Source organism: Sorex araneus, chromosome 5 (genome assembly GCF_027595985.1).
Source record: "Sorex araneus isolate mSorAra2 chromosome 5, mSorAra2.pri, whole genome shotgun sequence".
Lineage (NCBI taxonomy): Eukaryota > Metazoa > Chordata > Mammalia > Eulipotyphla > Soricidae > Sorex > Sorex araneus.
The window spans coordinates 108,748,926-108,772,148 of NC_073306.1; the positions used below are offsets into that span (position 1 = coordinate 108,748,926).

The window sequence follows — 23,223 nt, forward strand, 5'->3', positions numbered from 1 at the left end:
AGAAAGAAAGAAACCAATTAAATAAGTACCGCTCAAGGGCTGGGAAATAGTTCAGTGGCAGAGCTTATGCTCTTTATGGAATAGATGTGGGCTTGATTGCTGGTGCCACCAAAAAGCATTGATTCAAATGGCATTAATTCAAACCTAGGGCAGAGACGTGGCTGAGCAGTGGAGTCCTACATGTAGGCACTGGGTTAGATCCCCACACGACAAAATAAACCGAGAAAAATACAGAAAAACTAAAATGGGTGGTTATCTGTAGTGGGATTGCTTGGAGCACATAGACTAGAGACTAGAGACCAGCGTGGGACAATGAACTTTGTATGACCTGCACTGGGGGCTTGGGAGAGTCCTGTGCAGAGGGCCTCTTGAAAGAGGGGCCTTGAAAGTAAAACCTACCAGCAAGATAAGCAGGGCACATCCTGCCCGTACATACTTCTCGTGCTCTAAGTAACCTTGGGAATAATCTGACTTGGTATTTTTAGTGGGAACATCTTGAGACAAACACAAAATATGTTTAACCCATGAAAACGTCTTCGGACTTGGCTACGTGCCTGGGCCAAGGTATGCAAATAATATAAAACTGCTTGCTTGAAAATAAACGGGGCCTTCAGCCTCGATAGCTGCTGGTCAACACATCATCTCTGAGTCGGTGGTCTTCCTTCCGGAGCTGGCCTCCGGCAGTTATCCTCAAACAGAACAAAAAATCCAGACATACGAGGAGCTTAAATATAAATGTAAAACTTTGAAAAATTATCGTTTTTACAAGACACTAAGACCGTGCCAAATGTGAGACATACCTGCATATGGAGCCATGCCTAATATGGTCGGCATCAGGCCTCTGTAGAACCCAAGGAAACCGCCCTCCTTCCGAGGAAAGAAAAATTTGAAGTGAGATTAGTATGTCCATTACAATAAACATCAAAGAACTCCAAGGACATTATAATGGAAAAATTATTATGGACATATGCGAATGTAAAATAGACATGCTTTCATATTATTTTGAAATATTACTGTAAGAATATTGAAATAATGTTCAAAATAGCTTAAAATACAGGACGTTATTGGTGTGAAAAGTAATTATGAAATACCTTTGCATAAATGGTTTTGAAGGCATGGATGATTCCTGTGTACGTGTGCTCCCCCTTCACCTGGAATGCTAGTCGGACTCTGACCATGTCCAGAGGGTAAGTACAGATAACAGCTGTCATGCCTGTAGAGAAAGGAGAAACCTCACCAATAGAGCTTAAACCCGGCAAACTTTCATTTATGAAACACATACATCTAGTCATCATCCCTGACATGGGACACCTTATACTAAGTCAAATGCTCACTGGGAAGAGGACTAGGAGCCTCTTTCATGCTAATGAAGTGCTGAGTAGTTTCATCTGTGGAAAAACCAAACCACAATTAGGAGTTTAGGGATCTGAGAGACGGCACAGCAGGTAAGGTGCTTGCCTTTCACGTGGCTGACCTGGGCTGGATCTCCAGCACTCTGGAAGGTCTCCAGAGACCAGCCAGGAGAGATCCCTAAGCACAGACCCAGGAGTACACCCTGAACATAGCCAGGTCTGAATAAAAAACAAAAACAAAAACAGCTGAATGTTTTGCATGCATTTGATCTCCTTTACCAGATGGTCCCCATGCACCACCTAAGCACTGAGTGAGAATTAGCTCCCAAGCACTGCTAGGTATGGCCCAAAAACCAAAAACTGAACCAGACAGATTACAAGAATTAAGGCAACCGCCTTGTATGAGACTGACCCTGAGTCAATCACTGGCACCACATATGGTTCCCCAAGCACCACCAGTACAATCCCCGAGAAGAATTAGGCACAGCCCCACACAACACCTGGTATGATCCCTCCTCCCCACCACGTGGACACATATACAAAAAAGAAAACTGGTGATGTTGTTGACTCCGCATCTGTGGAAAAATCCCAGGACTGTCCAGCTTGTGCAGGAAACGTCTCAGAAACAGTTAAACATCCTCACAAATGATGTGTCCTCTGCACCACACACTCCTTTCCTACAGTGCTCACTCGCCACCCTCGCAGGCTTTTTGCTCCCCATCTGCCATCACTCACCCCTCACCTAGCTCCCCAGGGTCCCAGAGTTACTGGTCAGTGACTATAATAACATGATTTTACCTCGCCTGCCTATCTAAACTTGAGGGGCAATCCAAAAAGACAGTGGCTCCCCAGAATGCACTCATAGACTATCACTTTGCTCCTGTCTAAACAGCTCCTGTCTCGCTATTTAATGAAAAAAAAAATTTGGGGGGCGTGGGGCTTTTTGGGTCACATCCAGTGATGCTCATGGCTTGGTCAGTCTGCAGCTCTTTCTTCTGACCACTAAGCTGCATCAGAGATCTTCTATTTCTCCCCTTGATCTCACTCCTTCTTTGTACAAACCTGAATTTCCTATTTTTTTTTTTAATTTCCTATTCTTGACCTTTTACCACCTCTAGATTCGGCCTAACATTTCCCCCCTGTGCTGTCATATGAACTTCAGACACAGATCAGAGAATCACCCCTACCCCTCTATTCCCCTCACAAACAGAATGACTCAGTTAGCCCTGGGGCTGGTGACTGCTGGAAGTCTAGGCCTGAGTCCAGTCGGTGGGGAAGGCTTGAACAACAGACACCAGATGAGTCAGTCCACTGGTGGGATGCTCCACTGCCTGCCCCAAAGACTTTGTGCTTTGCTCTCCGCCTAAGGGGACATGCTAGGCAAGCTATCAAAGACAAGCAAATCTTGTCACCCTCACCCATCTCCAATGACTCACACTTACGGCACATTATATTGCTACATAAGGCTAGGAATCCTGGATACGCCACAGGAATCTCTCCTGTAATTCCATCTTCCAATTAGACATTATTGCCATAAACTAGAAAATGCTAATAGAACTCACCAATGAACACAGACGAGGTCGGAGAGACAGAAGGCTAGGCACTTGCCTTGATGAGTCTGACCCCACTACAGTTCCTGGCACCCCTAAGAGCCCCGGGAGTAACCCTGTAGCACAGTCAGGAGTAAGCCCTGAACACAGACAATAGTGGCCCCAAAATCCAAATGAATACAGACAACACAGTAAAAAGTTATCAACTATTTTATTAAATTTCTCTCATCCAAAAACACGTCTGTTTTCCTCTCTTTAATCTGGGCAGTTCAAGCCCCCTTAAAACATCTAAACACATGGAGCTGGAGAGATAGTACAGGGAATAAACACTTGTCTCATATGTGCCCAACCACAGGGTAATGCCCCGCCCCACATATGGTCCCCTGGGCACAGTCAGGAGTAAGCCCTGAGCACCATTGTGTATATCTTCATAAAAAAAAAAAATCTGCTAAAAAATTTCCCTTCCTCTTTAGTCAGGACAATTAAAAATTCCTTACAGCAGGTAGGGCGTTTGCCTTGCACACGGCTGACCTGGGTTTGATTCCCAGCATCCCATACCGCCAGGGATAATTCCTGAGTGCAGAGCCAAGAGTAATCCCTGTGCATTGCCAGCTGTGATCCAAAAAGCCAAAAAAAATTCCTTAGAGTAAATCTCAGAGGACCAACCATAAACCAAGGATTCTACAGCTCTTTTTGGTGCCAGCCTCAGACTGCCTTCTCATAAAGGGCGCCCAGATTCCTTTGTTCTACAAAGTCCCGTTCTTGTGCCAGCAACTCCCAATCAGCTAGCTCGGTACAAAAAGTTGTTTCTCAACCTGTCCCCAAGCCAACCCAAATGTAGAATACAGCGTTGGACTGTAAAGCCAACTTAAAGCCAGAAATTTCTGGGTGAGTCCCCTGGTAAGCAGGGTTTTTGCCCTGAGGGCTGTCCTTCCTTCCAGGCTCTCGAGCAGCTGCCTCTCATAGCACCAACAGTTCAGGGAAATAGCTGGGGTGACTAGATCGACCATGTGTGTATTCGTGTTTTGTTTCTTTGGGAGCCACATTCAGCACTGCTCAGGGCTTACTCCTGGATCTGCACTCAAGGGACACTCCAGGCAAGGCTCAGAGGACCATATGAGAGGCCGGGGCTCAAAGTCAAGTTAGCCATATGCAAAACAATTTCCCGACTTGGGTCTGTACTATCGCACAGGCCTTAAGCTTTTCTTCATACTGTTACGGCAATACCTTATTTGCACAGAAACAGAAAAAATTAGTCACATTATTTCAAGGACAATGCTAAGGTTGGATTGTCCTTAATGTAGAGTGGAAGGGCTCTTGCCTTGCATGCAGCTGACTGGGGTTTGATCCCTAGTACCCCATATGGTCCCCTGAGCACTGACAGGAGTGACCCCTGAGCACAGAGCCAGGAGCAAGCCCTGAGCACCACCAGGTATAGCCCAAAAAAAGGAATAAAGAAAAAAAGTTCAGACAGTCCCCTAAAGACCACACAGGCTGGAAATGGAAAATTTGATGAATGGGCTACTTATTCATCCAAGGAAACAAAAGAAGAACTGGACAAACTGGTTTGTTAATCCCCAGTGACCATCCAAGCTCTTCCTTTTCTGGGGTCACTGGTTACAATGTCCTTGCTAATGAAATGAATCTCCTCTCCAGAACACAGCAAGTTCCAATGGTAATAGCCTCCTAAGAAAACGGGACCCCTCCCACCCTAGGCCACATTCTCACGTCATCCCTGGATCAAAGGGGACCCTTCCTGGCTATGGACCCCCTAAACTCAGACGGATTTAAGCCCACAAGTCCACTTGTGCCTCACTTCATCCCTTCTCCGCAGAAACTACCAAAGGCAGATCTTTGCCCCGTTCCTTAAAAGGGTTTCTTTGGGCTGTCAGAGGTGGAGAGAATGAAGCAGTTTGACTGAGCTGTATGGAATATTCCTAGGTGGTTTAATCCCGTGTGTGCAGGAAACGACTCACAGAATTAGCACCACACACTCCTCTCTTACAGTGCTCACTCGCCATACTCACATGCTCTGTGGTCCCCACCTACCTCCCCAGGCCCCCAGGGTTTCTGGTCAGTGAGTACAGACATGTAACTTACCTTGCCTCTGTCTAAACTGCTCCTAGGTGGCACTGAGAAAGGCTACGCTGAGGGGGCTGGAGCGATAGCACAGCGGGTAGGGCGTTTGCCTTGCACTCGGCCGACCCGGGTTCAAATCCCAGCATCCCATATGGTCCCCTGAGCACGGCCAGGGGTAATTCCTGAGTGCAGAGCCAGGAGTAACCCCTGTGCATCGCTGGGTGTGACCCAAAAAGAAAAAAAAAAAGAAAAAAAACAAGAAAGGCTACGCTGAGGTCTCGGCAGCAGCAGCATGTGCTACAGACTATCACTTTGCTCCTGCCCAAACCTCTCCCTATTTGGTGTAACTGATGGTCTGGCTCTTTTAACCCCAGGACTAGTAATTCTTTTTTTGGGAGAACTGGGATCTGCCCAGGTCTGAGTATGCCCATTCATTTCTGTAATTTAGTATTACAGAAATGAAGCACAATGTAGCAGTTCGTTCTTCAAAGCCCCTGTTCTCCCTTGAATACATCTCACTTGCTGTCAGTGTCTCTGCTGTGTATTCCCACTCTGGAGAAGCCTGGACACCAGCTCTCCCCCACTTCCCCATATCCTTTTTTTTTTTTTTTTTTTTTTCTTTTTGGGTCACACCTGGCAATGGCAATGCACAGGGATTATTCCTGGCTCTGCACTCAGGAATCACCCCTGGCAGTGCTCGGGGGACAATATGGGATGCTGGGAATCGAACCCGGGTCAGCTGCGTGCAAGGCAAATGCCCTACCCGCTGTGCTATTGCTTCAGCCCCTCCCCCCATATCCTTCTAATGAAATTCTAATAATAACCATGAAGAAAAAGCAAGAAAGAAATGGAGAAATAGTACAGCAGATAGGGCATTTGCCTTGCCTGATACCAACCTGGGTACAATCCCAATCCTGGCATGTAATAAACCCCCCAAGCACCACCAGGAGTAATTCTTGAGCCCAGAGCTAGGAGTAACCAAGCTTCACTGGGTGTGGCCCCAAAACAAAAACAAAAAAGAAAGAAAATACATCAAATCTAGCCACTCATCTTACCTGCCATGGACCCAGCCATCAATCTGTGCACATGACCAGAAACTCCCAGTTTTGTCGTGATGAACTAGAGACCAAAAATGCCAAGCATTATTATTATTTTAATAATCCCACCATATCTTAAACTATTTTTAACAGGCATGCAACAGAGTTACAAAAACAGTAAAAAGAAAATTGGTATTAAATGAGCAAAGTGAGCACAATTCTATGAAGTTGGCCGACGTGAGACCATGAGATCAGGATTTCTTCTGCTAATCCTATACCTTTACAGAAACAATCTTAGAACTACATTAATACACACTACACTTGGATGACCCAAATTAAAGTGTGAGTGGTAGGAAGAAAAACTGCTACTATAAACTATAATAAAGTCTTGATACATTGTGGTTCAATTCTATTAGCCTAGAGTGTTTATTCTCATCTCTAATGTTTACTTATAATCTCATGCTACCACAGAATGTATGGGGACTGGAGAGAGAGTACAGGGGTAGGGGGCTTTTTTTCCACTTGGCTGTCCAAGGTTCAATCCCTGGCACCCCATGTAAATTCCCTGGGCCCCACCAGGAGGGATTCTTGAGCAGAGAGATAGGATTAAGCCCCAAGAATACTACCTCGTGTGGCCCCAAAATAAAAACAAACCCCCCCAAAGAATAAAATACACTAGGGATAGTAGAGCAGATAAGGCGCCTGCCTTTCATGTAGCTTTCCAGCCACAGCACTGTGTGGTCTCCGGAGACACACAAGGAGTGATCAATGGATGCAGAGCCAGGAGTTAAGCCCTGAGCACAGCCAGGTATGGCCCCCAAATTTAATTTTTTTGAAAAATTAAAAAGGGGCTGGAGAGATAGTACAGCAAGGAGGGTGCTTGTCCTTCCTGCACATGGAAAACCCAGGTTCGATCCCCAGCATCCCTTACGGCCCCTCAAGTAACGCTCCTGAGCACAGAGCCAGGAATAACCCCAGAGAATTGCTAGGTATGACCCAAAACCTCAAAAAAAATAAATGAAAGAATGTAACACAAAACATCTCTCTGTGTTGATGTGCTTGAAAACTAAGTTCCAGATAGCCAAAGAAGAAAAACTTAATGCTTTTTACTGAGGTGAGGGTTGGGGGGGAGTGAGGTCACACATAGTGATGCTCAGGGGCATTACTCCTGGCTTTGCACTTAGAAATTATTTCTGGCAGTGCTCAGGGGCCCGTTTGAAATGCTGGGGATCGAGACTGGCTGGCCACAAACAAGGCAAACATCCTCCCTACTGTACTATTACTCTTGGCCCTCAAAAAACTTAATGCCTAAGATGAGAAAAGGTGCCAACTGATAACTCACTTCAACAATATGGTTTTCCTATTTACTTTGTTTTATTTAATGAGAAAATCCAGAGCCACAACTCTCCTCTTCAATAGCTGAGAAACAAACATTTAAAAAAAAACATTTAAAAAAATCTAGCACTGGGAGCTGGAGCAATAGCACAGTGGGTAGGCTGTTTGCCTTACATGCAGCCGACCCGGTTTTGATTCACAGCATCCCACATGGTCCCCTGGAGTAATTCCTGAGCACAGAGATGGGAGTAACCCCTGTGCATCTCCAGGTGTGACCAAAAAGCAAAAACTAGAAACAAAAAACAAACAAAATAAAACAAAAAACCTAGCATTGGACCAGAGAGCTAGCACAGCACACAGGGCACATGCCTTACCTGCAGTCACCTGGGTTCAATCCCCAGCATCCCATAAGGTTCCCTGAGCACTGCCAGGATTAATTCCTGAGATAGTCAGGAGTAACCCCTGAACATTGCTGGCTATGGCCCAAAACCCAAAATAAAGAAATAAATTTAAAAACTAGCATTATTTATGGGTATGTTAATATATATTTAATGATACTTGGATTCTTCTTACACATATAAATATTAGTAATTCACTCTAAAATGATTGGCTATAACTCCAAAATGATGTTATATTTAAATTTTTAAACTAACGAGGAGGGGAGCCAGAGCGATAGCACAGCTGGTAGGGTGTTTGCCTTGCACACAGCCGACCCGAGTTCAATACCCGGCATCCCATAAGGTCCCCTGAGCACCACCAGGAGTAATTCCTGAGTTCAGAGCCAGGAGTAACCCCTAAGCATCGCCGGGTGTGACCCAAAAAAATCATTAAACTAACAGGGAGGAGATAATAGTTCAACAAATTGAACATGTGATTTCATGTAGGAGGCCCAGGATTGACATCGGCGTCACATGGTCCATCTCCCCCTCTCTCCCTCTCTCCCTCCCCCTACTCTCTCCATTTCTCTCTCTCCAGAGCCAGTGATCAAACCCAGTAATTACATGCATGCCAGGCAAATCCTCTACTAAAGAGCCACATCCTCACCTGTACCCGCTCTTATTTTATGGCAGCTCCTCTCTCTTTCATATTACCAAAATAAAACTATAGTAAATAACATTTCAGCGATCACAAGTCTTATTCCTTCAAAACAGTATTACTTTATATACTCTTCCAAAGTAATCTGAAGTCAAAACAAATTCTTGTCAACTAAGCATGACATTCAAGAACACAAAAGAGTAAAACAAGATAAAAGTTCAAGTACCGTTTTATAATGTTCAAATGCCATGAACTGGATTGCACCATAGGGAAAGATTCGAATCATCATTGCACCATTTCCTTTGTACAATCCAAGGTATCCCTCCTTTTGGGGAACAGCACACAGTGTGGAAAACACTCCTAGTTTTATAAAGATTTTTAGGAGAGAAATACTATTAGAACAGAGAAAACTATTTCAATTATTATTTCAAATCATGATATGCACAGGAAATGTTCACTAAACTATTAATCTTGACATAACTGTGTTTAAGGAATTACATATAAAGTAATTTCTGTGTAACAAACTTTCTTAAAATATATTATGTCCAAATTACATAAACATGCCTTCAAGAAAAAATAGAAAACTTCATAGCGTGAACAGCTACATATCAAAGTATACTAATAATCATCGTATGTTACAGTAAGCTGTAGCAATCTGGGCCTGAGTACAACACAGTGGGAACACAGTGGGTGGGTAGGGCGCTTATCTTGCATGTAGCAGACCAGGGTTCAATTCCCGGCATCACATATGGTCCCCGACTACCACTAGGAGTGATTCCTGAGTGTAGAGCCGGGAGTAGTAACCCCTGAGCATCACTGGGTGTGACCCAAAAAACAAAATTAAAGTAAGTAAATAAACTGTAGCAATCTAGAAGTGCTCAAACCCGGTCATGCCCAAAGGGCTTGGCAAGTGAGAGGCACTGAGTAATCCTTGAGCACAGAGCCAAGAGCAGCCCCTGAGCACTGCTAGGTGAGGCTAGAGTGGAGGTGACACAGGGTACAGCAGCATCTTGGGTGCTACGGTGGTAATGGGCACAGCTACTATGCACATCAATACCATAAACATGGACACTATTAGAACCATGTCACCTTCACAATAATAAACAACCACTGAAAATGAGTATCTAAGAAAAAAGAACAAAGAGGAGCTGAAGACCACAAAGCACAATAAACAGCAAAAAGTAAGATGGTGGGCTAATAAATCAGTGATTGAAAGAAAGAAAACACTTAATCTTTCTCCTGAAAGACAATGGTTCTCAAGTTCTGTTAAAAACCGTATTTGACTGTTTACTATAAAACTGTTACAGCAGGTAGGGAGTTTGCCTTGCACGTGGCCAACCCAGGTTTGATCCCCGGCATCCCTTATGGCCCAAGCACCAACAGGAGTAATTCCTGAGTACAGAGCCAGGAGTAACCCCTTAAGGACCACCGAGTATGACCCAAAAAGTTAAAAAAAAAAAAGACACATACACAGAAAACTGTTATTTAAAATAATGGACAAGGCCTAACAGTGGGCCAGAGGATAGTACAAAGCACTAGAACACATGCTTTTATTATTGTTGTGTTTGGTTTTGAGGGTCACACCTGGCAAAACTCAAGGGTCACCCCTGCCTCTGCATTCAGGAATCACTTCTGGAATGTTCAGAGGGCAATGTGGGATGCTGGATACTGGGAACGGAAGCAGGGTCAGCACACGCAAGACGAGTGCCCTACCCACTGTACTATCACTCAAGCTGCTGGAACATGTACTCTGAGCATGGGAGTCCTGGGTTCAGTCCTGGACACCACCAAGTCACCCCATGTACGACCCAATGGGGGCCTACCCCAAAACAAAAATGGACAAACACGAAGAATGGATATTGAATGCTTAGAAATGGTTTTTAAATATTCATTGAGATAATCACATTTTTTTCTCCTTCAACCTAGTTTGTACAGTTTTTATATGGGGAAGTGAATTCAGATTTTCTTTATGGCTTTATCCTGTACCAATTTTAGCAAACATTACCCACATGTTTGAAAAGAATATATGGTGTATATTTACCATAAGGTGTAAAGTTCACTGCGTATCTATTATATAATGCTTATATATTTGCTTGTCTGTTTGCAGTACCAGGACTCAAACCAGGGGCTTCACATATACATGACATCTACCACTGAGCCACATCCCTGTCCCCAAGCTTCAATATTATTTAAATGCTTTAAAACTTATTTAAATGCTTCTCTGGGAATGGAGAGAGAAGATAGGTCAACAGACGGGATCAGACGCTTCGCTCGCACTCAGGAGGCCTGGGTTCAATCCCTGGTACCACACTGTTCCCAAGCACTGCCCGGGTCCTTAAGCACAGCCAGGAGTGACCAGAGAGGACTGGACAGGGAAGAACTGCTGAACACTGCTTCGTGTGGCCCAGAAAAAAAAAAGAGCAGGAGGGGTAAAAGGAGGAGGAAGAGGAGTGAAGGGGCTAAAGAGACAGCACTTTGCATACAGGCGGACAGGTTCAATCCCTGTCACCACAAAGTCCTCTGAGCACTGCCAGCAGTGACACCAGAGAAGAGCACCACCACTGCTTTTAAAAAAATTAACAAATTGTTTAAAAGCTAAAGAAAAAGTTTTATTCATCCTTGAATTAAACATCAAGTTTAATAAAGGTAAAAGTTGGGGACTAGAGCAAGAACAGAGGGGTGGGCACTTAGATTGCGCACAGCCAACTTGGGTTTGAGCCCCAACAACCCTTACAGTCCCAAGAGGCCACCAGGAGTGATCCCTGAGTGCAGAGCCAGGAGTAAGTAAGTCCTGAGCACCACTGGGTATGGGCTCCAAGCAAAATAATAATGAATTAAAAAGTAAAAGTTAGGAGGCTGGAGGAATAGCACAACAGGTAGGCCGTTTGCCTTGCACACGGCCAACCCAGGTTCAATTCCCAGCATCCCATATGGTCCCCTGAGCACCGCCAGGAGTAATCCCTGAGCGCAGAGCCAGGAGTAACCCCTGTGCATTGCCAGGAGTGACCCAAAAAAGAAAAAAAAAAGTAAAAGTTAGGCCCAAAGATAAGAGCTCCGCAGACTGAAACGTGTGCTCTGTGTGCACGAGGCCAGGGGGTACTATTGCTAGCAATGCAGGATCCTGGAATGTGTATTTAGCATGCACCTGGCTAGTATACTGTCCTAATACTGTAGGACCCATCAAGTACACGGAAAGCAATTCCCAGACATTGAGTCATGAGTGGCCCCTGAGCAGTGCTTGGTGTGGCCTAAAGACCAGAATCAAAAACAAGCAAAATTTTGGGGCTGGAGCAATAGCACAGCGGGTAGGGCATTTGCCTTGCACGCGGCCGACCCGGGTTCGATTCCCAGCATCCCATATGGTCCCCTGAGCACCGCCAGGGGTGATTCCTGAGTGCAGAGCCAGGAGTAACCCCTGTGCATCGCCGGGTGTGACCCAAAAAGCAAAAAAAAAAAAAAAAAAAAAAAAAAAAAAAAAAAAACAAGCAAAATTTTAAAAACTATCTGATGCACATAAAGGGAAGGGATTTAAAATACCCCTCCAGGGGCTGGAGCGATAGCACAGCGGGTAGGGCGTTTGCCTTGCACGCAGCCGACCCAGGTTGTAATCCCAGCATCCCGTATGGTCCCCTGAGCACCACCAGGGGTAATTCCTGAGTGAAGAGCCAGGAGTAACCCTTGTGCATTGCCGGGTGTGACCCAAAAACCAAAAAAAAAAAATAAAAAAATAAAAAAATAAAAAATAAAATACCCCCCAAAAAAACATGTTTCACATAAAAATTCACTAGTTCTTTTCAGGGGCTTGTGATTATACAGATATCATACTGACACTAGGGAGCTGAACCTATCTTTAAAATATATATTGAACCAATAGTTCCTTGTTGCATTCCAGGCACTGCATTTCCAATCCCGCATGCCTCACAGGGCACACTGCTGCCAGTGGCATGCGGTCCCGTAGAGCGTGAAATCTGCTCTGAATACGGAAGTTAATGATCACGCATCAGGAAACCAAATGAACACATGTCAGCATGGAAGTTACAGGGGTAAGACAATCTTGCACAGACATTCACATGTTGAGTCATTGTAAAAAGCCCCAAGATACTAGATAACACAATTCATCTCCTTTACAACCTCAATTTCCACAACAAAAGAAAATTATTTCCTTCCCTTCCAGTGTTCTATTATTGCTATTAGTTCAAAGGTCTAAGCATACTGTGAAGATATACAGAAGTCACTGCTGGGCCAGAGAGCAAAAATGTCTGAGCATGCGCTTCGAAGGCCCAGAACTGGGAGTAATCCCCAGAACCACGGGATATGAGCCCGCCCAATCAAAACAAACAAAACACCAAATTGCTGGGCACAGAGACACAACAACTTTTTTCTTTCCATTTCAAGCACAGACCGAATTAGTACTTGAAATAGTGACAAAGGGCTAGAGCAATAGTACAACGGGTAGGGCGTTTGCCTTGCATGCAGCTGACCCGGGTTCGATTCCCAGCATCCCATATGGTCCCCTGAGCACGGCCAGGAGTAATTCCTGAGTGCAGAGCCAGGAGTAACCCCTGAGCATCGCTAGTATAACTCAAAAAGAAAAAAGAAATAGTGACAAGAAAATGTGGTTACAGGGTCCTGAGCACTGAGTCAACAGCAGCCTTCATCCCTCCAGGCACCAATGTGTTCAAGAACCAAAAACAAACAAAGAGGGGCTGGAGCGATAGCACAGCAGGTAGGGCATTTGCCTTGCATGCGGCCGACCCGGGTTCGAATCCCAGCATCCCATATGGTCCCCTGAGCACCGCCAGGGGTGATTCCTGAGTGCATGAGCCAGGAGTGACCCCTGTGCATCGCCAGGTGTGACCCAAAAAGCAAAAAACAAAACAAAACAAAACAAAAAAAGAAAATTAGGTACAATTAATACAAAATAAATAGACTTTTTGAAGAAAAAAAAATTGGGGGGTTAGGGGTTGGGAGTATGGGACCCAATGACTATTGAAATGAGGGCACAGAAGAAAAGAAATCATGAAGGAAATAAGAGATGAGGTAACAGTGTTAGACACATCAATGATGTAGAGATGAGCTGTATGTACATCTAAGCCACAGAACCAGCAACACTGTAAGCAGGAATCCAAACTACAACCAAACTTTAAAACGCGCCTCTCAAAGGGCTGGAGAGATAGTACAACGGGTAAGGCACTTGCCTTGCATGCAGTTCACCAGGGTTCGATTCCCCAGCATCGCATATGGTTCCCCAAGCACCGCCAGGAGTGATACCTGAGTGCAGAGTCAGAAGTAACCCCTGAGTATTGCCAGGTGTAGTTCCCAAAAAAACAAACAAATGAAAAATTTTTTTCTTAAAGTGCCTTACAAGGAGGCAATCGGTGGGGGAATGAGGGTGTAGAAGAAAACCCAGGGACAGAGTAGAGGGAAGCTGACACTGGTGGGGGAAGGGTGTTAGAATATTGAATACTAGAAACTCTACCATGAATAACTTTGTAAACCATGATGTCTTAATTTAAAATTAAATGGAAGAAAAATAGAGGGCCACATAGATACTACGTGTTACACATGGCCAAACCAGATTCTATCCTTTGCATTCCACATGATCCCTGAGTACCTCCAAAAGAGATCCATGAGCACAGAGCCAGGAGTACACCCTAAGCACTGCTGGGTGTGGCCCAAACTAAAAACACCAAAAAAGAATAAATCTAACTCCATCACTAATGGTCCCCAAACCAAAAAAAATTAAATTCCATTTAAAATAAATCATGTTGAGCTCTCAAATGTGTCCATATAGGGGGTGACTTGTTAATTCTAGAGAACAAATACCTCCTCAGTGATTCCACCCTTTTGATTCAGAAAACATCAATATTCTAAAAAGATGATATAGAACCACTAGCGCAAAAGTAAAAATTAAAACAGGTAAGAAATGCATCACTTACAAAACCTGCCCCCTGTACTCGAATCCCTGTTGTGATCTCTTTCCACTATAATTCATTATTACTTCCAAACCAAGTCAGCAAACAGATCACGATTTTCATTTGTGTTTATCTTTAGTACTGATTACTTACCTAAATGTTTGTAATGGTGATTGTGTGCTTGTAATAAAACCTTTACTCGATCCAAAGGAGCAACTGTTGTCTTGGCACAGCATCCAGCGATGCCTAAAATATATTTAAAAGGTCAGAAAGAAGCATTAGTGGCTCAGCTGGGACATTCTTGGGTCTCTAATTTGGTCTCTATGGGTAAAACAACCCAGAAGCAGCTATATCCAGATGACTGCCCCATTTCCTATAATTTAATGACTGAGCATGCCAAACCTAAATTGAGTTTGAAGAGAGACTTGCTAAATGTGATTATGGAGGCAGATTCTTGTAAGTATTTACCCAATAAGCCTATGTTTGAAGTAATATTTTCCTCTGGATAACATTCCCAATGAAATAATCAACTCTAGACATAAAATTCAGTCAGGCATTTAAACATTTAGCAATGTGTACTGGTCCCTACCACATGCCACTCTGCAAACTATAGAGAACTGTTGGGGACGGGCCTGGGCACCCTCTGCCTCTGTCCCTGTAAACAGGGACTGGGTGAGGAGGGGGCCTAGGCACCCCCTGCCTTAGTTCCTGTAAGCAGGAATGAGTATGAAGAAACTTGGCGTGAGGGCGAGTCGTCCCCTGACAGCCAACCTTGACAGGCGGCCAAAGGGTCACCATGCTCTGGCGGCCAGCCTGGAAAGGGGGTCGAAGGGCCACCATGCTCTGGCGACCTGCCTCGAGAGAAAAGTTGAAGGGCCACCATGCTCTGGCAGCTGGACTCGAGAGGAGGCTGAAGGGAGGATTGGCTCGAGTCTGCCATGGCCATGCTCAAGGCCACATCTGCTTTCCCATGTTTCTCAAGGCTGAGAGAAGGAACCGAAAAACAAGTAAGATTGGCAAAAATAAAGTTGCCTGCACCGCTTGAATAATGTTTATGCCACTTCTGTAACCTGCTGATCGTTGCTAAAATAAGACTATATAAACCCGCTTGGATTTCAATAAACTTGCTGTATGCAGTGTGTCCTCCCTAGCCCACTCAACTCTCATTCCCTCTCTCCGGCCGAGGTTCAAGTTGACCGCGCAGGCTGCGGCAGAGAACAACAAAAAAATTGAGGTTGCTAAGAGTGCGAACATTTTTAAAAAGACGATAAACTGCATACGGGGACTAAGTCAAGTCAGTTCTACCTGGCAGGTTCTAAAGCAATAATACATAAAGATATATTGTACTACAGACCGTGTGTAAAGGTGTTCAGAGGCACGCTTCTAGGAGGTAACCAGGTCCCCTGTAAATAGAATGTGTCCTTCTAAAAGCCCCAGAGATGGCCTGAGATATAGTACAGTAGATAAAGCACTTGCTTTACATGCAGCCAAACCCCACAATAATTCCAGGCACCCCATATGGTCCCAGAGCCCTAACAGGAGTTATCTGAGTATAGATAAAGGAAGAGGTCCTGTATGTGGCCAAGTGTGGTCCAAAATTCAAGGGGGGAGGAGGGAGTCTCCAAAAGACCAAGGTCAAAGAAGCTATAGTACAGCAGGTAGGGTGTTTGCCTTGCATGCAGCCAACCCGGGTTTGACCCCCAGTGTCCCATATGATCTCCGCAGCTCTGCCAGGTATAATTCCTGAGCAGAGAGCAAGAAATAACCCTTGAGCATTGCTGGCTGTGGCCCAAACAACCAAAAATTTTTAGTAAAAAACTACATGGGAAGGGCGGCATTGCTCAGTGGGGCCAATGAATTGCTGGGACTGACCCCGGTCTGCAGTAGGCAAAGCACAGGCTCCATCCTTTTGGCTCTCCCAGCCCTACCAAGCCTCACTGATATGTAACAGAGGAAATGACACTCAAGGCAATCCAAAACTGAGAAAAAGCTGAAAATAATTTGTATTTTGGATATTTGGTTTCAGAATATTTCATTACATTATCGTCATGGTTATGAATGAACCATAGAATAAATTATTTAGTATATGATAAATAAACTGTCTCCTTTAGTAGTATCTTAACTTGCTTATTATTTTATAGCTCAGTTAATGACCACAACATTCCATTGTCTTAGGTGGGTCAGGTTGATTCCATCTTCCTTTTGAGCAAATGATCTGCCTAGGTCACAGCTTGTCATCAATGACTATTAACTTCGTCTGAGTACTAGGCTAAGAGATAATACTGTAGCACTGCACTGTCGTCCCATTGTTCATCAATTTGCTAGAGCGGGCACTAGTAAAGTCTCCACTGTGAGACTTGTTGCTGTTTTTGGCATATCAATTAAGCCACGGTTAGCTTGCCAGGCTCTGCTGTGCAGGCGGGATACTCTCGGTAGCTTGCCAGGCTCTCCGAGAGGGACAAAAATATCAAACCCAGATCAGCCGTGTATAAGGCAAACACCCTACCCACTGTGCTAAGAGATAATATTATGCCAAAGATTTACAGGCACTTCCCTAGGTAATCATACAACCTTCTAAGGTAGCTATTCTTATTTTCCCATTTAAAGGATAGGAAAATCAAGATACAAGGCAATTAAGTAACTTGCTCAAGAGGAATTATTCCTGGCGGTGCTTGGGGGACCATATGGGATGCTGGGAATCGAACCTGGATCAGCCGCATGCAAGGCAAATGCCCTACCCCTGTGCTATCGCTCCAGCCCCTCAAGATACTTTTTCATATCACCCAGACCAAAAGCTCCTATACAATCTTCAAAGTTAAAAATACTTTCCAAAAATTGTTACCAGAGAAAAGGCACAAGTAGTAAGAATATAGGAGTTAGAGGGGCTGGAGAGATAGCACAGCGGGTAGGGAGTTTGCCTTGCACGCGGCCGACCCGGGTTCAAATCCCAGCATCCCATATGGTCCCCTGAGCACGGCCAGGGGTAATTCCTGAGTGCAGAGCCAGGAGTAACCCCTGTGCATCGCCAGGTGTGACCCAAAAAGCCAAAAAAAAAAAAGAATATAGGAGTTAGAGCCAGCGCATAGGGCCGAGTATCTGTTTGCATGCAGGAAGGCCAGGTCTGACCCCAGGTACCACAAAGCCCCCGCCAAGCAACTGTAGGAGAAATATCCAAGATTATCCAGTGTGTCCAAAAAATTGAAAGTGAACATAAAAGTATGCTTAGCACCAGTGGGAAATACTCATTAAAATCATAATTAGATGTGACTAAACACGTATTAAAATGAAAAAGCACACAGAGGCTAATAATACCAAATGCTTTGTTAGACTGGATGTGGCTCATCACAGGCCTTGCAAGTATGAGACTCTGGGCTAGAAGCCAGAAGCGCACACACACAAACACACAAGACACACCACATGAGCATATATATGCACACACGCGCGCGCGCACACACACACACACACACAGTCAGGTGTGGCCCCTACAATAAAAATAAACAAAACAGGGGCTAGAGTAATAGCACAGCTGGTAGGGCATTTGCCTTGCACGCAGCCGACCAGGGTTCGATTCTCAGCATCCCATATGGTCCCCCAAGCACCGCCAGGAGTAATTCCTGAGCGCAGAGCCAGAAGTAACCCCTGTGCAGCCGGGTGACCACCCCCCCCCCAAAAAAAAAGCAAAAAATAAAACAATGGCAAGCATTGACAAGACAGTACTGATATAAAATGTAACAAAAACTTTAGGAAACTTCTGACAATTTCTTACAGTTACATACAAGATTTTGTTACAGCCCCATTCCATAGCTATCTACCCAAGACAAAAGAAATTTTATACCCAATTAAATCCTACACAGGGGTCAGCAAGTAGTCAGTAAGGTGCTTCCCTTGCCTCTGACTTATGGCTGTTTTGCATCCCAGCACTGGCAGGCACAGTCCCTACCAAAGGGCAAGGAGTGGTGTCTGACCTCAGAGTTAGATGTGGCTTTCCCCCAAAGCCCCACGAGATTCTTCTGTCAAATTCCCTACACTTTTGGTTCAAATTCCTTTTCTTTCTAGGAGCGTAAGAGATAGTAGATGGGTAGGGTGTTTTCCCTAAACACATAACCGACACAGGTTTGGTCCCTGGAATCCGATATGGTGTCCTGAACACAGCCAGAAGTAGTTCCTGAGTGCAGTGCGAGGAATAACTCCTGAGCATTGCAGGGTATGTCCCCAAAACAAAAAAATTCCTTTTTGGATAGAGCAATAGAACAGTGGGTAGGGTGTTTGCCTTGCATTCAGCTGACCTGGGTTCAATCCCCGGCATCCCATATGGTCCCCTGAGCTCCGCCAGGAGTAATTCCTAAGTGCAGAGCCCGGAATAACTCCTGGGCTTTGCCAAGCATGACCCAAAAAGAAAAAAAAAAAATTCACTTTTTCTTTTAACAGATCAGTGTAATGATATGAGGAAATAGAAAAGTGCAGAAATCATACCAATATTCCCAAAGGACCACCAAAATGGAAAAACAGATATGCCTTGCATGTGGGAGGCCCTAGGTCCAATCCTGAGTCATATAAATAAACATATAAGAAGAGCTAGAGGGGCTGGAGAGATAGCACAGCGGGTAGGGCGTCTGCCTTGCACGTGGCCGACCCGGGTTCAAATCCCAGCATCCCATATGGTCCCCTGAGCATGGCCAGGGGTAATTCCTGAGTGCAGAGCCAGGAGTAACCCCTGTGCATCGCCAGGTGTGACCCAAAAAGAAAAAAAAAAAAAAGAAGAGCTAGAGAGTACAGTGGCTGGGGTACATCCCTTACACACATTCAAACTCTGTTCAACCCCCACACCTTATATGGTTCCCCTATGCATGCTAGGAGTGATCCTTGAGCCAGGAGTAGAACCTGAACACCGCCAGGTGTGCACACCCCCCCCCAAATAAAAAGAATATCAGTCTCCCTGAAGTCTCCAATATTCCTCAAATCAGCATTTGTCTCTTTTTCTTAGGGGAAAAAAATCATCAGACATGAAATAATATGAACTTGGATCTTCTGCTTAATTTCTGGGACAAATCTGGCGGAGTTCTGTGGTCTTTCCCTGGGAACTTTCAAGCTACTTATGCTGCCCCAACTTGGATTTAGTTTTGATTGTTTTTGATGTTTTACACAAAGAAAACCACATACCGTGCATTGTCTTTGAGTCTGGCTTTCTATGCACACTATTATGCTTGTGAGGATCTTCCACATCTTAGTAAGCAACAGGGATTCACCCATTTTTCAGTGTTGCATAATACTACGTTGTAGCCTGTTTCATTTCATATACCTCTTAAGCTACCCATCCTGGCCCTAATGAACATCTGGGTTTTGTGAATATTGCATTTACTATAAACATGGAAAATGTGAACAGAAATATGATAACTGGAACTGGAAATGGTTGATTATGTGTCCTATGATTGGCTTCATTTCCCAACCAGTTCTCCCAAACGGCTATACCGATTTACATCACCACCAGCAAGCAGAATTAGGAAGAATCCTGGTTGCTACTCTCACCTACATCTTACCAAGACTCAACTTCTCTATACTTGTAACATATAGTACAGCAGGTAGTGCTGTACTCGCCTTGTTCGGTGTCAAGCAGGGTTAGATCCTCTGCATCCCATGTGGTCCCCTGGACACAGCCAGGAGTAATTCCTGAGTGCAAAGCCTGAGCACCGCCAGGTGTAGCCAAACCAAACAACCAAAAAAAAAATGAAGCCAGGGGCTGGAGTATTTTTGCCTTGTATGCGAGACAGACCCGGGTTTGATTCCCAGCATTCCATATGGTCCCCCAAGCACCGCCAGGAGTAATTCCTGAGTGCAGAGCCAGGAGTGACCCCTGTGCATCGCCGGGTGTCACCCAAAAAGCAATAAAAAACCCAAACAAACAAACAAAGAAAACGAAGCCAGCTATTTGAGAGCTTGTTCAGGGGGCTGAGCACAAGCTCTGCAGGCAGAAGGGCCAGGCCGGGCACCACAAGATCCCCGCGCCAACAGCCGACGATGTGACACCTGCAGAGCCAGGAGCAGCCCCGGAGCACACGGGAGTGTGCCTCCTCCCCAAGGACAAAAAAAATTGCAAAACTTAACTTCTTTTGTTTGGGGGACACACCCTGCGATGCTAGGGAGTTACTCCAGTCTCAGCACTCCGAAATCCCTCCAGGCGATGCTCGCGGGGAGAGGGACCATATGGGATGCCAGAGATCGAACCTGGGTCGGCGGCGCTTAAGGCCCCCCACCCCACCCCGATGAACCACTGCTCCGGCCCCTGACTGAGTTTCTTATCTCCCCCCAACACACAAGAGGCCATAATAAAAAACGGCTTCAACTCACACCCCCACGTCGCCAGGGCCTGTTTTGCTGAATGCAAGGTCAATGACAGGCCCGCGGCGGGGGCTCCCCACCTTCCTCTGCCGGCCTGACCTTGCACCTCCCCGACGGCGCCCCGAGAGCCCGAGGGCCCTGGTCCCCGGGGCGCGGCTGCGCCAGCTCAGGGCACTTGCCAGAGAGCTGACGGCGGGAGGAAGCGGCCCGCGGCCCCCGGCCCGGAGGCCGGCCACCCACCTCCGGCCAGGAAGGAGCGCAGCCAGTAGAAGTCTCGGCGGGCAGCCGGCCCTCCGGCCCCGGCCGCCGGCGGCATCGCAGGCGGGGGATCGGCCGCCGCCAGGGCCGCTGCCGCCGCCCCCGCCATGGACCCGGCGCCGCTTGCTGAGCTCCGCTCGCCAACTCAGGAAGCGCGGCGCGGCGCCATGGCCGCAGGGGCAAGTGCCAGAGCCCGGCGATGGCAGTGCCAGGCGGGCGGAGGAAGAGCCGGCGCGCGGCGCCACCTGATGACGCGCGCGGGGGCGTGGCCTGCCTCCCGGCAGCCCCTCCGCCCCGCGCCGTCGCGTCCCTGCCGCGCGGTCCAGGCCCCTTCTCTGCCCAGAGAAGGGGGGAAGCAGGGTCCTCCAGAAGATCCCTCCTGGGCAGCCTCACCCGCTCACCCTAGCGACTCTGTAGCCCCCATCTTCTAAAATGAGCCCCTCCCAGAACCAGTCATCAGCCCCGGCTCGGTCCAGGGTCCTCTGAAATTGTCCCATCTTGATCATATCAGCTCTGCCTTCTCAGAGCCCTCAACCTGCTCCTTTTTTGCTTCTTTTAAAAAAATATTTGTTATTTATTTATTTATTTATTGCTTTTTTGGGTTACACACAGCGATGCTCAGAGGTCACCCCTGGCTCTGCACTCAGAAATTACTCCTGGGGCCGCAGCGATAGCACAGCGGGGAGGGCGTTTGCCTTGCACGCGGCCGACCTGGGTTCGATCCCCGGCATCCCATATGGTACCCTGAGCACTGCCAGGAGCAATTCCTGAGTGCAAAGCCAGGAGTAACCCCTGAGCATCGCTGGGTGTGACCCAAAAAGCAAAAAAAAAAAAAAAAGAAATTACTCCTGGCGGTGCTGGGTGGACCACAGGGGATGCCGGAGATTGTACCCAGGTCAGCCGCGTGCAAGGCAAACGCTCCACCCGCTGTACTATCTTTCCGGCCCGCTATTGCTTTTTTTAAATTTTTACTTTTTGTTCCTTTGGGTGGGGAGGGTCGGGGCCACACCCAGCATTACTCCGGGCTTTCTCCTGGCACTGCGCTCAGGGATCACTCCTAGTGGGACTTAGGGGAGCATGTGAGGTATCGGTGATCGAACTCCCGTAGTTTGACTGCAAAGCAAGCACCTGCCCTATTCGCTGTACTATCTCTGACTCCAACCGCAGTTTCTTTTTGGGGGGGGGGGGCTGGGGGGGCGGGTTGTTTTGTTTTCTTCTCTTTGGGGGCCACACCCTGCAATGCTCGTGGGTTTCTCCTGGCTCTGCACTCAGGCGGTACTTGGGGGACCGGTATAGGAGATGCCTGGCATCTAACCTGGGTCTGCCACGTGAAAGGCAAGCGCTCTGCACGCTGTCTCTGTCCCCGACCCCAACCTCAATTCTTGTTCTCCTCATTAGGCTTTGCCTTCATCTCTATCACCCCTACCCAACGTACATTGCTAACACGGATTCTTTCTTTGAGCTCTACGAATTAGAGTTAGCAAATAGCTGCCTTCTAAGCCTTCTGCTTAGCTCTCAAATTCTGTTAAATTCTACTCCTCTCCAACTCCAGAAGTCTGCTCTAGTTCCAAGACTTTTTTATTTCTTTGTGTGTGTGTGTGTGGAGGGGGTTGGGGGAGAACAGGGGGAATATGGGGGCTATGGGGCTGATGCCTAGGATGCATCTAGGGGGCCTCACATGCAAGATTGGGCCTCTGATCACTCTCCCTGAGCCCAGGACTTTTTGTTTGTTATTGTTTTAGTTTAGGGCTATGCACACTTGTGCTCAGATTACCTCCACATCCCAGGGATCAAACCAGAGGCAGCAGTATGCGATTTCTATTGAAACACTATTTCTGGTTTTGGGGAGGTGAGTTTTGTTTTTGGTCTTTTTTGGATCATGATGCCCAGGGGTTATTCCTAGCTCTGCATTCAGAAATTACTCCTGGTGGTGCTTTAGGAGACCATATGGGAATCCCAGGATTCAACCTGGGTCAGCTGCGTGCCAGGCAAATGCCCTACCTGCTGTACTTTACCTACAGCCCAGATTACTGTTTCTTTTTTTTTTTTCTAGAGTGCCACATTTATTTTGTGGCAATTTCTTTAATGGTACAAAAGTGTTGTAATCATATCTAGTTCCATTTGTTTTTCTTAAATGTTTCAAATCAAAATTTTATTGAGATTCTTTGGTTTACAATGCTATCAATAACAGTTTCTCATGTACATAATTCCAACATCCACACTCATATAACTGGAGTCTTTATGTCTCTGATGTGGAGGTTCTAGAGGGTATCACCTCCTTTTTCCTATGTGTTTTTTTTTTCTTTTTGCGTCACACCTGGCGATG

At 46.1% G+C, this 23,223-nt stretch overlaps 1 protein-coding gene across 1 annotated transcript in view; it reads right to left on the reverse strand.

Moving 5' to 3' along the window:
* SLC25A16 (solute carrier family 25 member 16) overlaps nucleotides 1–21,127 on the reverse strand; it is a 32,387-nt gene extending 11,260 nt beyond the window's left edge. Inside the window, exons 1-6 of the mRNA XM_055139305.1 lie at nucleotides 20,880–21,127; nucleotides 14,457–14,549; nucleotides 8,615–8,748; nucleotides 6,037–6,100; nucleotides 1,092–1,213; nucleotides 801–867 (exon numbers count right to left, since the gene is read on the reverse strand). Coding sequence (XP_054995280.1) covers nucleotides 801–867; nucleotides 1,092–1,213; nucleotides 6,037–6,100; nucleotides 8,615–8,748; nucleotides 14,457–14,549; nucleotides 20,880–21,006 — 607 coding nt within the window. The 5' untranslated portion in view covers nucleotides 21,007–21,127. The remainder of the gene's footprint in view (nucleotides 1–800; nucleotides 868–1,091; nucleotides 1,214–6,036; nucleotides 6,101–8,614; nucleotides 8,749–14,456; nucleotides 14,550–20,879) is intronic.
* Between the last annotated feature and the right edge of the window lie 2,096 nt (nucleotides 21,128–23,223).